Source organism: Hippocampus comes, unplaced genomic scaffold (assembly GCF_001891065.2).
Source record: "Hippocampus comes isolate QL1 unplaced genomic scaffold, H_comes_QL1_v1.1 scaffold60, whole genome shotgun sequence".
NCBI classification, from domain to species: domain Eukaryota; kingdom Metazoa; phylum Chordata; class Actinopteri; order Syngnathiformes; family Syngnathidae; genus Hippocampus; species Hippocampus comes.
Window position 1 is genome coordinate 894132 of NW_017805483.1, and position 16115 is coordinate 910246.

The window sequence follows — 16115 nt, forward strand, 5'->3', positions numbered from 1 at the left end:
CAATGCACGGGAGACGATACGCGGCGGGTCCTTGGTTCACGCCGGCCGTTATTGTCAGTGAACGTGACCCAAACAGAACGCATTATCGGTTGATATGTTCTAATTCCTAGGTCAAAAGTCCAAAACAAGTACCAGGACAACTGAACATGCCTTCTTGTGACAACATTTTCTTCCGCCACTGTGCAAACTAGTTCATTGTGCATCGCTGTCATTGAACCGAGGCCCCTTGCGTGTACCATCAAAGTCACTCAACCAAACAAGGAGCCAGTGAGCAGTTTAGGATAACATCAGAGCAATCTGATGGAACGCAAAGCGGGCAATGGCGTGACATCATTTCTTCCCTTTGTGAAAAAAACAAAAAAGGCCCAACATTGCTTGAGCAACACACGCTTGGGATGATCAAAGTAGCGTTCCAAACTTGTCGCCTATTTTGCTCTTGAACAGACTTTGACTCGACTCTGTGAAGCGATGGAATTACTATGACAGTGTGTGCCACTTCAAAGAGGCTCAGTTGATGACAATTGCATTCACACAGCGGTGACGGTGCCCAAAGGTCTATCCGGAACCCATCCTAACGCATTACTAAATTCATAATTCCAGAAAAGGGCGGCCCGGTGGTCCAGTGGTTAGCGCGTCGATCTCACAGTCCAGAGAGAGCACTGGGTTCAATTCTGGCTCCGGCCTCCCTGTGTGGCGTTTGCATGTTCTCCTGCGTGTTTTCTCCGAGTACTCGGTTTCCTCCCACATTTCCGAAAACATGCATAGCAGGCTGATTGAACACGCAAAATTGTCCCAATGTGTGAGTGTGGATGGTTGTCCGTCTCTGTGTGCCCTATGATTGGCTGGCAACCGGTTCAGAGTGTCCCCTGTGTACTGCCCGAAGACAGCTGGGATAGGCTCCAGCACCCCCCGCGTCCCTGGTGAGGATAACAGGGTTCCCACTCTTCCACTTGCTTTTTATATTTGGACTTTAAAGGACTTCAAGGGCTAATTTAGCAAATTTTTAAGGACTTTTTCTCCATTCAGCAGGGGATTCACGGTTGATTTAATGTCCGCTCAGCAATATGCGAGCTAAATAGAAAGCCACATATCACTGAGCTGGTGTTCAAATCATTGCTGCCAAAGGAAGGGCACATCTATATTTTTGGGGGCAATCAGCTAACTCTTTATTTAACATACTGTATGTCAAATTTTCATTTTCCGACCTGTATTACAGGTCGGAAAATGAAAAACAAACCCGAATTCATTCTCAAATAAAGTACACGAAGAAAATTTTAAATTTAGAAAATATAAAACCAGTTTATTTTGGAATAAAAATATTTTTTTTACGGATTTTTATTGATTTTCGAAGCTTTCCCTGAAAATTAAGGACAATTAAGAACATAATTTTACAACTTCTTTTCTTATTTATTTTTATGAACTTTACGGACCCGTGGGAACCCTGGATAAGCGGATCGGAAGATGGATGGATGGATAATTACAGAAAATTTTCATATGAAAACACTTCCAATCCAACAATACGAATAAAAAAAAAACTGGCGGTAACTGAGCGTGCCTTCTTGTTGCACACGATGACATTCTTTCCACCATGGGTGTCAAACTCTGGTCCTCGAGGGCAATATTTTAGATGTTTCCCTCCTCCAATAAACCTGATTCAAATGCTTAGGATCATTACCAGGCTCCTGCAGAGCTTCGTCACTGTGACTGACCCAGTTAGATGTGGGCTTTTGTCTTATCTGACAGAAGAAAAGCCACGAAGACCAATCCCGGGGACGACAACAATAGGGGGAGTAACGCCGCGGTCCTTTACATGGGTGGCTTGTCTTCAAACGCAGCGACCCCCTCAGACAAAAGACGGTTCAAACCCAAGGACAGAATCCAGAACAGCAAACTCAGCAATGTTGTTCATGCAGTGCAGTGTAGTGTCGTGAGGGGTGCAGTGCCCTTGACATCGGCGTGACCGAGCAACCACCAAAAATTAAGACATGGCACGACATGGGTCCAGAGTCAGCAGTTCATTTGCATCTCAAAAAGAAGGAACTTTCGGTTCTGCTGCCTTCTCCAAACAGAGGAGGAGGTCTGCGTCATGACTGGTCATCAGCTAACACTATCCCGACATCACTCTCCCGTGGATTGTCTCAAGCAACGGTGACGTTAGCAAACCGAGATTTGGAATGGAAGAATCCCAAGTTGAAACGTCTTCAACAACCAAGATGCGTTCATTCAGTTGACATGAATGACTCAAGTCTACACCGACATAGTACCTTGAGAGGCGACAGAGACCGCCGTAAATCAAGGACCTTCTTTCTTTTAAAACTCTGGTTCTAAGCAAATAGCTGGTGGCTGATCATCGCACAGGAAAAAAAAGCCTAAATAGGTGAACAGTGAACTGCAAATCGTGTATGCCGCAGATTACTTTAGATGTAGAGCAGCGGTCCCCAACCCCCGGGGCGTATAGAAAGATGAAATAACTTACATTACTTCCGTTTTATTCACTTCGGAATCTGGAAGATGTTTTATTTTGAAAAAAAAAAATCGGATTCTGTTATATCATTCTACAATATGTCACTCTTGACACAGGTGAATGCGTGCTTCTCGGTCACGTGATAGGTTACCGCATAAAAAAACAAACGTCTTTAAAAAGTTTTTTCAGGAAGGGGAAAAGGCCCAGCCAGGAGACGGAAGAGGAGCCGACGACTTTCAAGAAAGAGAAGGCTACATTTAATAGACAGTATTAGGAGTCCTATTTCAAATACGGCTTTATCTCAACGGGAGATTCACACGCACCAAGCCTACTCTGCATATTTTGGAATAAAAATATTTTTTTTACGGATTTTTATTGATTTTCGAAGCTTTCCCTGAAAATTAAGGACAATTAAGAACATAATTTTACAACTTCTTTTCTTATTTATTTTTATGAACTTTACGGACCCGTGGGAACCCTGGATAAGCGGATCGGAAGATGGATGGATGGATAATTACAGAAAATTTTCATATGAAAACACTTCCAATCCAACAATCAGTTTATTTTGGAATAAAAATATTTTTTTTACGGATTTTTATTGATTTTCGAAGCTTTCCCTGAAAATTAAGGACAATTAAGAACATAATTTTACAACTTCTTTTCTTATTTATTTTTATGAACTTTACGGACCCGTGGGAACCCTGGATAAGCGGATCGGAAGATGGATGGATGGATAATTACAGAAAATTTTCATATGAAAACACTTCCAATCCAACAATACGAATAAAAAAAAAACTGGCGGTAACTGAGCGTGCCTTCTTGTTGCACACGATGACATTCTTTCCACCATGGGTGTCAAACTCTGGTCCTCGAGGGCAATATTTTAGATGTTTCCCTCCTCCAATAAACCTGATTCAAATGCTTAGGATCATTACCAGGCTCCTGCAGAGCTTCGTCACTGTGACTGACCCAGTTAGATGTGGGCTTTTGTCTTATCTGACAGAAGAAAAGCCACGAAGACCAATCCCGGGGACGACAACAATAGGGGGAGTAACGCCGCGGTCCTTTACATGGGTGGCTTGTCTTCAAACGCAGCGACCCCCTCAGACAAAAGACGGTTCAAACCCAAGGACAGAATCCAGAACAGCAAACTCAGCAATGTTGTTCATGCAGTGCAGTGTAGTGTCGTGAGGGGTGCAGTGCCCTTGACATCGGCGTGACCGAGCAACCACCAAAAATTAACACATGGCACGACATGGGTCCAGAGTCAGCAGTTCATTTGCATCTCAAAAAGAAGGAACTTTCGGTTCTGCTGCCTTCTCCAAACAGAGGAGGAGGTCTGCGTCATGACTGGTCATCAGCTAACACTATCCCGACATCACTCTCCCGTGGATTGTCTCAAGCAACGGTGACGTTAGCAAACCGAGATTTGGAATGGAAGAATCCCAAGTTGAAACGTCTTCAACAACCAAGATGCGTTCATTCAGTTGACATGAATGACTCAAGTCTACACCGACATAGTACCTTGAGAGGCGACAGAGACCGCCGTAAATCAAGGACCTTCTTTCTTTTAAAACTCTGGTTCTCAGCAAATAGCTGGTGGCTGATCATCGCACAGGAAAAAAAAGCCTAAATAGGTGAACAGTGAACTGCAAATCGTGTATGCCGCAGATTACTTTAGATGTAGAGCAGCGGTCCCCAACCCCCGGGGCGTATAGAAAGATGAAATAACTTACATTACTTCCGTTTTATTCACTTCGGAATCTGGAAGATGTTTTATTTTGAAAAAAAAAAATTCTCTTGTTGTATCCGTCTCCAGTATGTCACTCTTGACGCAGGCGAAGGCGCGCTTCTTGGTCACATGATCGTTTACCGCTACAATGAAACCCAGGTCACTCGTGACGCAGGCGAAGGTGCGCTTCTCGGTCACATGATCGTTTACCGCTACAATGAAACCCAGGAGCTCACAAAATGAGTAAAAAAACAAACATCTTTGGAAAGTTTCTTTGGGAAGGGGAAATGGCCCAACAAGGAGACAGAAGACGAGCCTTCGACTTTCAAGAAAAAAAAGGCTGCAATTAATAGACAGTATCAGGAGTCCAACTTAAAATATGGATTTATCTCAACGGGAGATTCCTACATACCAAGTCCACTCTGCATAGTATGCGGCAATGGTGAGTCGTATTTTTCATGCACTTTGTATGTGCGGTGTATCTTATTTGGAAGGCACGTTTAAACGTTACCAGAGCAACCAGAGTGTGTTGCGGCCAGATAGGACGTTCCTCGTGTCATGATTCGTGTTTATTATTATGTTTTGAAAATATCACAGTTTTCATGTCGGTCATATCTTATTATTTTGTTGTATTTATCCGGGCTTAAAGGCCGGTCTCTGAAATATTGTCTGACATGAAACCGGTCCGTAGGGAAAAAAAGGTTAGGGACCGCTGATGTAGAATGACGAATAGCAACTCGAATACGGTTCGAAATTATCAACTCACTGATGACTCGCTGTCTCGAATGAGGAAGTCCCCCTCGGTGCCTCGCTGGTTGAGTGCCACCTCCGCCTGGTGGCGCGTCACCTTCCCGTAGTACCACTCCTTGCCCGCGAATCGCCCGCTGCCGGACGGCGAAATGTAGTCACAGTCGGGTGTGGGTGGGCCGGCGGGCCCCGCTGTGGTTTTGTGCGAGGCCGAGTCCAGCACCGTCACGTAGTTCTTGGGCACCAGGCCGAGTTGGCCGTCAGCCTTGCGACATTTCCACCACTCTGGGTCGTTCTCGGGCTTCTCCACCACCTCCATCACCTCCCCCTTCTCAAAGTTCAGCTCCTCATCGTTGTCCGAGCCGAAGGGGTAGAGCGCCTGCACCGTGTGTAACACCCGGTTCCCGTTGGCTGTGCTGTTCACCACGGCCGCCAGCTTCTCCGTGAGCGATCCCGACGGGTCCCCGAGGCTGCCGGGCCCTCCTCCTCCCGCCGTCCCGTCCACGTCTTCTGTCACGTAGTTGGACGGGAACCAGCCGGAGCGTCCGCTGTAGCTGCCGCGCCACCAGCCGTCACTGCATTTCTCCATCACCACCACCCGAGTGCCTTTGACCAAGGAGAGCTCATCTTCACGCTCCGCCGCGTAACTGAACTTGACCAGGGCAGGCAGGTTCAGGTCGTACAGGCGCTCGCCGTTGTCGGCGTACATGTCGGTGTCGGCGTTGGAGGCCGTATCCCTCATGCCCCCTTTCCTGCTCTTCACCTTTCCAATTCCTGTAGAGAACGACCAATGACATAAGTTCAACGTTAACAACAGGGACGTACACACATAATACACTGACTGTTGCTTTATGGCATCCTAAAGAAATTAAAACAAAATGGCTGCAACCAGCAGACGTACTATCAAGTCCGTCTATGCTACAGTCGTTTTCTGTCCAAAGGACACCAACGTGGCATCAGTTATGGGCAGTAACGCTACATCCATGCGCAGGAGTTCAAATCAGAGATTCTCCAATCCCATTAAGGAATAATAGATACAGTATTTTCCGCACTATAAGGCGTTTTTAAAACTGTTTTCATATCTAGGGCGCACCGCATTATAAGGCGAATAAAAACGAAACCACTATAGTGGCTGCGGTTGCGTGATGCATCCACTAGATGGAGCTATGCTAAAGGGAATACAATACAACACAGCTTCATTTAGAGAGCCTTAACAAAGCTCTTTCCAGAACATTTAAAATACTTTAAAATTCAAGAAGTCAGAATATTGATCTATATATAAGGCACATCGGATTATAAGGCGCACTGTCAGCTTTTGAGAAAATTGTAGGTTTTAAGGTGCGCCTTATAGTGCGGAAAATACGGTAATTAAAACTGTGAGCAGCAAGTTGTAAGGTACATTAAATGAATTATTGAGTGGGGGAAAAAATGTGTTCAAATTTGTTAACTGTGTAGGCCCAAAAGGCTCAGTGAGATTTTGTCGTCGCTAATCAAGAGTGCACTAATCACCTCGGCGGCTCGACTTGAGAGCAACTGGATGCCGGATCACTGCACACACAACCCTCGCAGGCAGCCAGCCCACGGAAAGGATAATCTGATGACAAACTTGAAAGACTATCAGCTCCACGTATGGCTGGTCATTGTGGTTGAAATGACTCAAGTTGGTGCATTGTGTCTGCTTGCTTTGCATAATGCCACGTCCACAGTCAGTTTTGTTCTTTTCTTTGTTGGCCCCCAAAAAATTGAACAAATGGAAGTGATTGTCCAAAGCTATGGTTTGCTACACATTTTAAAATCATTGACTCCAGCAACGTTAGCATGCTATGCTCATTTAAGGTGCCAAAAGTTTGGCCAAATATGTAACCGGGACATGAAGCGGTTTCTCAAAAATGGTGGTGATATGTTACATTGTTTTCGAGATTCTGTGATCCACAAAAAAGTGAAATATTCCACATTTTCCAGCCTTTTATACACTAAATGTTTTACTCTCTCAGGTAGTGTGGCCACTTGTCTCTGGAATACAATGCGCAGTGGTCCCAAAGCATTTGCATGTACAAAGATGATACACACAGGGTCCTCTGTTTACGATGACCCTGACACATGACGTTTTGTGAATTATGAAAGCAATGAACTCGCTTTCTCAGCGACGTAAGAATGTGTGTTTACGTAGCACAGGAAAGTGCCAGTCAGTTGCCAACATAATTTACTGTTTTTAGGGCCGAGAAGTGTTTTCATACTCAAAATGACACAAGGCCCAATCATAACATCATTAAAAGTTTTTTGTTTTTAAACACACTGCTATTACCATATTTCCCGGACTATAAATCAGTTTTTTTCATCGTTCTGCCGGGGGTGTGACCTATACTCTGGAGCGATTTATGTGTGAAAATATTCACACATTATTCGATCATTTCACGTTATTTTCACATTAAACCGCAAGAGGGTGCTCTAGGCCTGTGTTGATAAGTCGATGACGAGTCTGACGTAAGCGGCGTAGAAGAGGAAGCGCCGCATCTTCTACCTTCGGAGATGGTGCAGTTCATTAAACTTGACACCGAAGATTAAGATTTCATTGGATTTAGTGATTTGGAGTGACATTGATGGTTTGGTGAACTTGTTAGCATGTTTTTTATGCTATAGTTATCTGAACAATGCTTAATATGTTACGTGAACATACCAGGCACATTCTCTGTTCGTTGTTTATGCGTCATGTCACGTTAGCATATAGTACACTTATTCGGCCTGCTGTTCTCTATTTTATTTTTATTTAAAATTGCCTTTCAAGATGACATGTCTGTTCTTGGTGTTGGGATTTTATCAAATAAACTTAACCCAAAAATGCGATTTATACTCCAGCGTGACTTGTGTTTTTTTTTTCTTCTTCATTAGGCCTTTTATAACTGTTGCGATTTGTACTCCGGAGCAATTTATAATCCGGAAAATACGGTAAACTGGAATGACCTACAACAGGATGGCATGTTCATGTGACAATGAAGAGTCTGTGTAGATTTGTAAACATTGAAATGAGACAAATCCACTCTTCTCTTTTTGGGCAATCCAAATAAATGGATTAGAAATGGTTGAAAAGCCCCCTGGAAGGGATTGTATTTGAGTTCTGAGGGTCGACTGTAATCCAAAAGGAAGGGGATTAGTAGGTCCCTGCGGCCCTCTCTCTCCTGGTGGTTGTAGAGCCCTGAGGCCGAGCTTTTGGCAAGCCTGTGATCTCCATCTTACTTGACAAGAATTTCCACTTGGCAGTATGGCGCGCGCTCACAGATGACGCCGGTCACACTGTTCCCACTTTCCGAGAGACCACAAAACACTTCCAGGAGTCCCATCCCGAAATACGAAAACGCTCTTTGGTGGAAACAAAGCAACGCAACGGTACGCCAGCACAATCATTCTTGGACTGAGAATGCCTTTGCTCTCAATGCTATCGGTGACCCAATGATGTATTGCGGGAAAAAACTGATTACGTTTGCGAGACTTGCATAATAAAAAGTCAGCTGGTTGACATTAGGGTGGAGTTTCCAGGACGACGCTGGGATGGTCGTGTTGATTTTCTGAGAAGCCGCGGATGAATTGTCCCTGACAGATGTTCGGATCCGAAAGCCGGGACAAAAAAAAAAAAAAAAATGCAACCCCAAGGGCAGAGAGGCCCCAAATGCTCCAAGGTAGAGCCTGTTATTAGTCATGCCAATGCATTGAATTGCAGACTACAAACGCAAGTGGACGTCTCAGCTGCAACTGCCCGGTGGGGTCGCTCCAAACAAGCTTGAGGACTCAGCGCTGCATAATTAACGCATCTTTAGATCTGCTTGCTGGACATGATGTCAGAGTTGTATCTAACTGGTTCCCGACACTACTGCCTTATCAGAGATTCATTTCTGCTTCCTTGTATGAAGGCTTTGCATTGGAAGCAGAATGCCGCCTGAGACCGCCTCATTTGAGTAGATGTTCAAACTGGGTCAGAGTGACAAAAAAAAAACAAGTTGGGATTTGCATGAAGTGCTCAGCTACAGGTAGGCGGCAGTTGGACAATACTGGGGGTGAGGGGTCCTGTTATTGAGGTAATCAGTGTCGGATTGCTCAATTAGACCAAGCAATCTTAATCGGATTAGTATGGAATTGGAAGCCTTCACAGCGACCCGCGGCCGCTGACAGTTTGGGGTCAGAATAATGCACTGGCCCCCCAAGAAAAAGACAATCCCCTTTCATTTAAACAGTTCAAGGATGCGATCGTTCACACAGGGACAACAAAGAGCCCATTCGAACACCACTGATCACGAAAAAAATTAAAAATAGCACGCATAAAATAGTAAAGTTTGACCTGCATTTTGGCAACTATTTCTTTGTGCAGTTTCCAAGATGAACTCGGGATACGTGGTGACACCGTCTTCGACAAGTAACTCATTAAGCAAAAGTGCATATTTATGGAATGGCAGATCGACTCTGGAATTGCCGAATAGCCAACCAAAAATTATTGGCTTCTTCCTTGACCAGTGATTTGTATTTGCATATACCTACGAAACAAAGAACGACGGCCATTTGGTGGTCTGTAAACACGGGCGACGGTTTGAATTTGGCAAGCATTGTAGTACAGCGGTAACTCTGTTTACGAACGTCTCTTCATATGAAATTTTCAAGTTACAAAACGCCTCAACAGGAAAATATTGCCTCTTGTTCCGAAAGAAATTTCAAGATACGAAAGGTAAAAATACAGGATGGTCTGCTACTCACAGCTCCGAGTTTCCTGAACGCAACATACTTATAGCTGCTCTGCCATTGGCTATTACAGAGCATGATCCTATCATCCCATTGGCTAAAAGGGACCTCTATCGTATGTCTTGATGTGTGTAGATGGAAAAAAATGTGTCAATGTAGCGTCCTCGTCATTGAGGTGTTTAAATAGTTTTGCGTAAATGTAAATCACCAGAAAAAGTGTTCACCAGTCGGGCGATCGCCCACTATGCTGATGTTTGCCTTGGACATTTTCGAAGGATTGTTAAAAGCAAATGCCCGTGGATCAGTTCTTGACAAAACGCCAGGCAAAAACCACTTCTGAGAGAGAACATGAACTTAAGAGGGCAAAAAACAAGGAGGACACAGTTAGATGACCATCATTTTCATTCTTTACACTCATTTATTGTGCAATAATTTAATTATAACATGCATTTGTTCCATATTTTGATGCATTTTTATGCTTTATAAAACATTTATGTCTGAATTTTGGGAAGGGGGGGGGGGCTGGAACGGATTAGGGCTTTTACATGGAAAACACGTCGACTCACAAAATTTTCTAGTTCAGAAATTTCTTCCAGAACCAATTAATTTCATAAGTAGCGGTACCACTGTATGTGGCGAAATGAAGCCGAGTGCTTCCCCCTCATAGCCACAAAGTGTGATTACCTCGTGACCACTACCAACAACAGGTCGAGAGAGGAGAAACTTCTTTCAATCCACATGACAGGCTTTTTCGTTTGCATTTCCTTGGGGGTAGCCTAACATTCTTATGTTAATGACCACTAAAAAGCCCATTGGAGACTGTTTACGGATGGGGTGTGCGTGGCACGAGGGGGCGAACGTGCCAAAGTGGCGAGCGGCGTTTGTTTAGTGAACAGGCGCGCACAGGAACTGGTTTTGTTTTTTACTCTGCTTTTCCTTTGCTGGCAGCTTGTCCATTGTCTGTCTGTGGCCCTCTCGACCCTCGGCTTCCCTTCATTTCAGGGCTCTTCCTCTGTGGACGACAACACCCCGCGTCAGGCTGTCTGACAAAGCCGGGACATCTCACAGCTCGGGACACAATGCGCTCACTTGGACTGGCAGAAAATTTGCGGTTTTAGGATAGCTGTAGGCCAAATGCAAGTGATGAACTGTGTGGAGTGAATGTACACAATTACCATTTGTTATCATCTTAAAGGGGGAAGGAAGGGAAAATGACATTGCAGGCGGCCTAGGGGCTCAGCTTGCAAACTTCACATGACCAAACCCAGGAAAAACAGGTGAGCCGTGACAGTCGTGCTCATGCCTTCATCTTGGCATCACTCAATGTTGTTCCACCCCCACAGTGATTACTATCGACTCACGAGACAGTCCCGAATGGTAATGGCTTTCTCACAGCATTGTCATTTCAATACAGACATCTGACGAGAGTTTACAATGTGGTCTTGAAGTGTGTCTCTTCAAAAATAACGCAGTGACTCAGAACAGCTCCAAAGACAGCTCGCTGACTTTTGGCGCTCAGACACATCAAGGAGGGCAGACATTAGGCCGCGACGGAGACCTGAGAGGTGCCCTTTGGCCCGTGTTTTTTGCTGGTGGCACATGCTGCGATCGAGGCTGTATTGACAAGTCCCTAAGGCTCAAAATGATGTTCGGACCATCCTCAGTTGAAGATGGTTCCGAGGTACACCATTTCCAGATGATGAATAATGAGTAGTGAACTAGCTTGTAAAACAGGATAAGAATAGTTTGTCAAGCAGCAAAAGGTGCATTCAGAAATACTGTACTCTGTTTATGTAAATATGTTTTTCTTTTTTAAATCTGTGGCCTAGATATGTTTTTCAGACAAATATTTTTTTGTAAATATGCCTTTACTATTGGCATAGTAAGATCTTTCCCAACCAAGGGTATTGTACATGAGCGCATTGTCGGGGGAAACATTTCATAATTTATTTCCAAAAAAGATAATACCGTATTTTACGGATTATAACTCGCTCCAGAGTATAAATTGCAGCAGCCATAAAATGCATGATGAAAAAAAACACTAGAGTATAAATCACATTTTGGGGGGAAATTATTTGATAGAATCCAACACCAAAAACAGACATGTCATTTTGAAAGGCAATTTAAAGTAAAAGTAAAAATAGAGAACAACAGGCTGAAGAAGTGGATGATACACTAACGTTACATGATGCATAAATGACGAACGGAAAAAATGCCTGGTATGTTCACGGAACATATTAAGAGTTATTCAGATTACTATAGCATAAAGAACATGCTAACAACTTTACCAAACCATCAGTGTCACTCCAAATCACTAAATCCAATGAAATATTCATCCTCTGTGTCACTTTTAAACAACTCCGCCAACTCCGTAGGCAGAAGATGCAGCGCTTCCTCTTCTACGTCGCTTCATCGTCAATTTATCAATGCAGGCATAGAGCGCCCTCTTGCGGTTTAAGGTGAAAATAACGTAAAATGATAGAATAATGTGTTAATAATTTCACACATCAGTCGCTTCAGTGTATAAGTCACACCCCCGGACAAATTATGAAAACAAACTGACTTCTATAAATACGGTAAATATTTTCAGTCACAACATAAATCTGTCCAAAAAATTGTATGCGAGCACTACGACTGATTTCCCCAAGGAGGCGGTAACCTGTGGCACAGCCGCACCAAAATCCGAATTGCCACGTATCATCTTAAGTATCTCATGAAGTGCCCCTCTTATGTGGACCGATACGACAAAGAACCAAGTCAGGCGGTGTCTTATTGGACGATACGGACACCCAGTTTTAAGCCATATATGGGTCCAGGTAACCGAGTGGTCTAGCGGACCAAGAGGCCAGCGGACAACTGATCAGAGCAGCGGCCGGGTCGTCTGGAATGATGGCTATAATTTTCTTCTATTATGTTTGCCACACAAAAGAAGGAAAAAAACGGGATAACTGAAATCGTGAAAAGAGTTGAATATTACATTAAAAAATTCAGTACTAAATTGTTCTGTCTTTGCACATCTTCGCTGTAGTTCAAAACATACTTATGGTATTTAAAAACTAAAGACTGAAATCACATTATCTTGAACGAAATCAGATTTCACAGACGGACAATGGACAAAATTTGTTCCAGCCAACTTTGATGAGCAACTACATTTGTAGGAATACACACACATCCCATATAATAATCTGCATTTTTGGTGAGCGTAACATATTTTATGATGATTATTTTTGAATGTGTGACATGTTATTCCATGACTTGTGATTCTGAACTGCTCTGAATGACAAACTGCCGGTGGCCCCGTTGTGTGCTGCCACATTGCATTTTTGAAACAGAAATGACAGCCTAAGAACCAAACGCGTGGGCTGCCAAAAGGATGAAAGCGGATTGACAAAGACTATCTGCTTGAAGATGCAAAAATGCATCACGTGGGACGTGTGAATTTTCTGATGTGTTCAATATACAAGTGGATGAGAGCACAATGAGGAAGGTCTTTTCTCAAAATCTCGCAAACCACTAATGAGAACGGTGTCAAAAAGCATTTATGGCCTGACGCCACCAAAAACCACTTCAAATCCGATTGGTCCCTCAGGGAATACGTTAGCATTACCCAGCACGCCGGAGAAAGAGAACTCCCAACACGGATGGTCGACAGTACTTCACAAAAAGCACTTGATGTGATAATTATCAGTTCTTCATCCATCCCATCTGGGCGCTGTCAACCAAGGGTGACGAGCAACCGCGCAGCCACCCAAGGCCGCCGTCAGCCACATCAAAAGTGCCTCTCATGAGGCGGCATGTTGTCACAAGCGCATGGCAGACAATGATAAAGTTACTCGTCGGCTTCCGCCAGAACTGCGTTGTTTGAGAACGTTAAGTAGCGGACAAGAGACATGATTGCCAAGCCTGATTAAAAGAATGGTTTGCTCATTTGATGGACAAATGCAATTTCCCGTGTTGAATTTGCAAACATTTGTAGATGTGTGCATTCCACTTCCCCGGGGAAAAGATAAGCCTCTCCACGTGCTCAGGCAAAAGTAGGAATGTATCACCACGACCGCATGCTGAACTGAAATTGGTCTACATCCTTATAATGACCACAAATGTCTCCTATTTTACACGGAGAGAATTTCATGAAGAGCCGGCATTTAGCAGCACGTTGCCACAATAAAGTGCGCTTTCACACAGACACTGCATTCAAGCACAATATCTTTCGAGCTGTGTTGACATCAGAGCTAACGTTTGGTGTGACAGATACTACAGTGGTACCTCTACTTACGAAATTAATTGGTTCTGGAAGACATTTCTTAATGAGAACATTTTGTAAGTAGAGCCGCGTTTTCCATGTTAATGCCCTAATCCGTCCCAAAATTCAGACAGAAATGTTTTATAAAGCATAAGAATAAATCAAAATATGTAACAAATACACTTTAGAATTAGATTACCGCACAATAAACGAGAGTTGTGCATAATGTAAAAAACAAAGAACACAGTAAAGAATAAAAATGATAGTCAATTAACTTAACTGTGTCCTCACCGTTTTTTGCCCTCTTTAGTTCACGTTCTCTCTCAGAAGTGGTTTTTGCCGGCTGATTTGTAAAGATAAGGACGTTTGTGTTTGTCGGCTTTTAACAATCCTTTGAAAATGTCCGAGGCAAACATCAGCATTGTGAGCGATCGCCCGACTGGTGAACACTTTTTCCGGGTGATTCACATTTACGTAAAACTATCGGAACACCTCATGGCTCGAGGGGCGAATGACGAGCACGCTGCATAGACACACATCTTTCTATTTGTCTATACACACACACAGATACATATGGTAGAGGTTCCTCCGAGCCAATGTGATGCCATGATGATGCTCGGTAATAGCCAATGGCAGAGCAGCTATAAGTATGTTGCGTTCAGGAAACTCAGAGCTGCGAGGAGCAGGCCTGACTGTATTTTTACCTTTCGTATCTTGAAATCTCTTTCGTAACAGGAGGCAATATTTTCCTGCTGAGTCGTTTCGCAACTTGAAAATTTCGCATGAAGAGACAGTCGTAAGTAGAGGTACCACTGTACTTCTCTGACAGCGACAATTGCTTTCAACAACCATGACATGAGAACTTCAAACCTCATCTTTGCACGCCAACGCCACCCACCTTCTGTTGCAGCCCGATATTACCACTCGGGATCTCCGTGTACTACACATTTCCGTTCCTACGGCGGTGAGATAAACCAAATTTGTACACAAGTCACTCAGCTAGGCTATAGCATGGGTAAAGTTATGAGAGTCAAGGTTTGTATGATAAATGCTCTTCGGTCACAAATGTAAAACGATCAAGTGAAAAACGGACAGCAGTACCTAATCATGACAACATTTTATGACTGTCATGCACCAAGGATCATTTGAAGGCCCCCCCGCCCCACCGGATTTTCTAGTGGCCCACCAGAAGGCAATGCCTTCAGACACACACACAAAACAATGATAATTTCTCCAGAAGCAATCATCATATTTTCACATTGTTACTGCCTTATTGTTCTATATTTAAGGTGTAAATTTTTTTTTGAATAAATATTTACTGCAGTTGAGACCAACCTACTGAGCGCGGGTTAGTGATAGACTGCGGACTGTTCCATCTTAAGCACAGATAAAGGCAATGAGAAAGGTAAACCCCACATAAGTCAAGGACCCCCTGTATCGAAAAGATTAAGCTAATTTTTTTTTTTGACCGGTAAGATGAACAAGACTGGAAGGAAACATGAGTCGAGGAGAGAAGCGTATAAGCGGGAACAAGCGCGCGCCTGAACAACAGAGTCCCTGCACAATGATTCAACTTCCTTCTGACTTCTCACTTCCTCTCTGGCCAGCTCTCCTCCAATAGTAGGGAGGTAAGAAATGTGGCTCAAATTAGAGTTTCCGCTCACTTGAGGGGGGGGCTAAGAAACAGGAAAACAGAGGGAGGGGGCAGAGCAACTTCCCCAAGTTGCCCAAAAAAATACAAGTTTGGTAGCTGATCTCTTGGTGTAATCTCTTCGGACAACGAGGGGTATGTTTAAAGTTTTAAAGGGGAAGGTGGACAGAAGGGAGCACTCGGCACGGAGGTACCAGCTTCAGATCACTGCAAAAAGTGTGTGACGGGCTGTAAAAGATCAACAGACTCGGGCCAACGACATTCCCCTGATAAGTTAGCGAGGTGCAGGAGATGGGAAGAGGGCAGGGGGTGTAGTTCGACGGATGGCACCCGACACAATGACTACACTGTTGTACGTGAACAGCGATAGATCATGACCGCCCCGGTGGTGCGTGGGGGAACAGACTCGGGCCAACGACATCCCCCTGATAAGTTAGCGAGGTGCAGGAGATGGGAAGAGGGCAGGGGGTGTAGTTCGACGGATGGCCCCCGACACAATGACTACACTGTTGTACGTGAACAGCGATAGATCATGACCGCCCCGGTGGTGCGT

General features: G+C 44.1%; 1 protein-coding gene across 2 annotated transcripts in view; it reads right to left on the reverse strand.

Annotated features, from left to right (window-relative positions):
• nck1b (NCK adaptor protein 1b) overlaps positions 1–16115 on the reverse strand; it is a 54394-nt gene that overhangs the window by 14979 nt on the left and 23300 nt on the right. For both annotated transcript variants that reach the window (XM_019876040.1, XM_019876041.1), the window contains one exon: positions 4963–5717. In XM_019876040.1, the coding sequence (XP_019731599.1) occupies positions 4963–5717 (755 nt within the window). The remainder of the gene's footprint in view (positions 1–4962; positions 5718–16115) is intronic.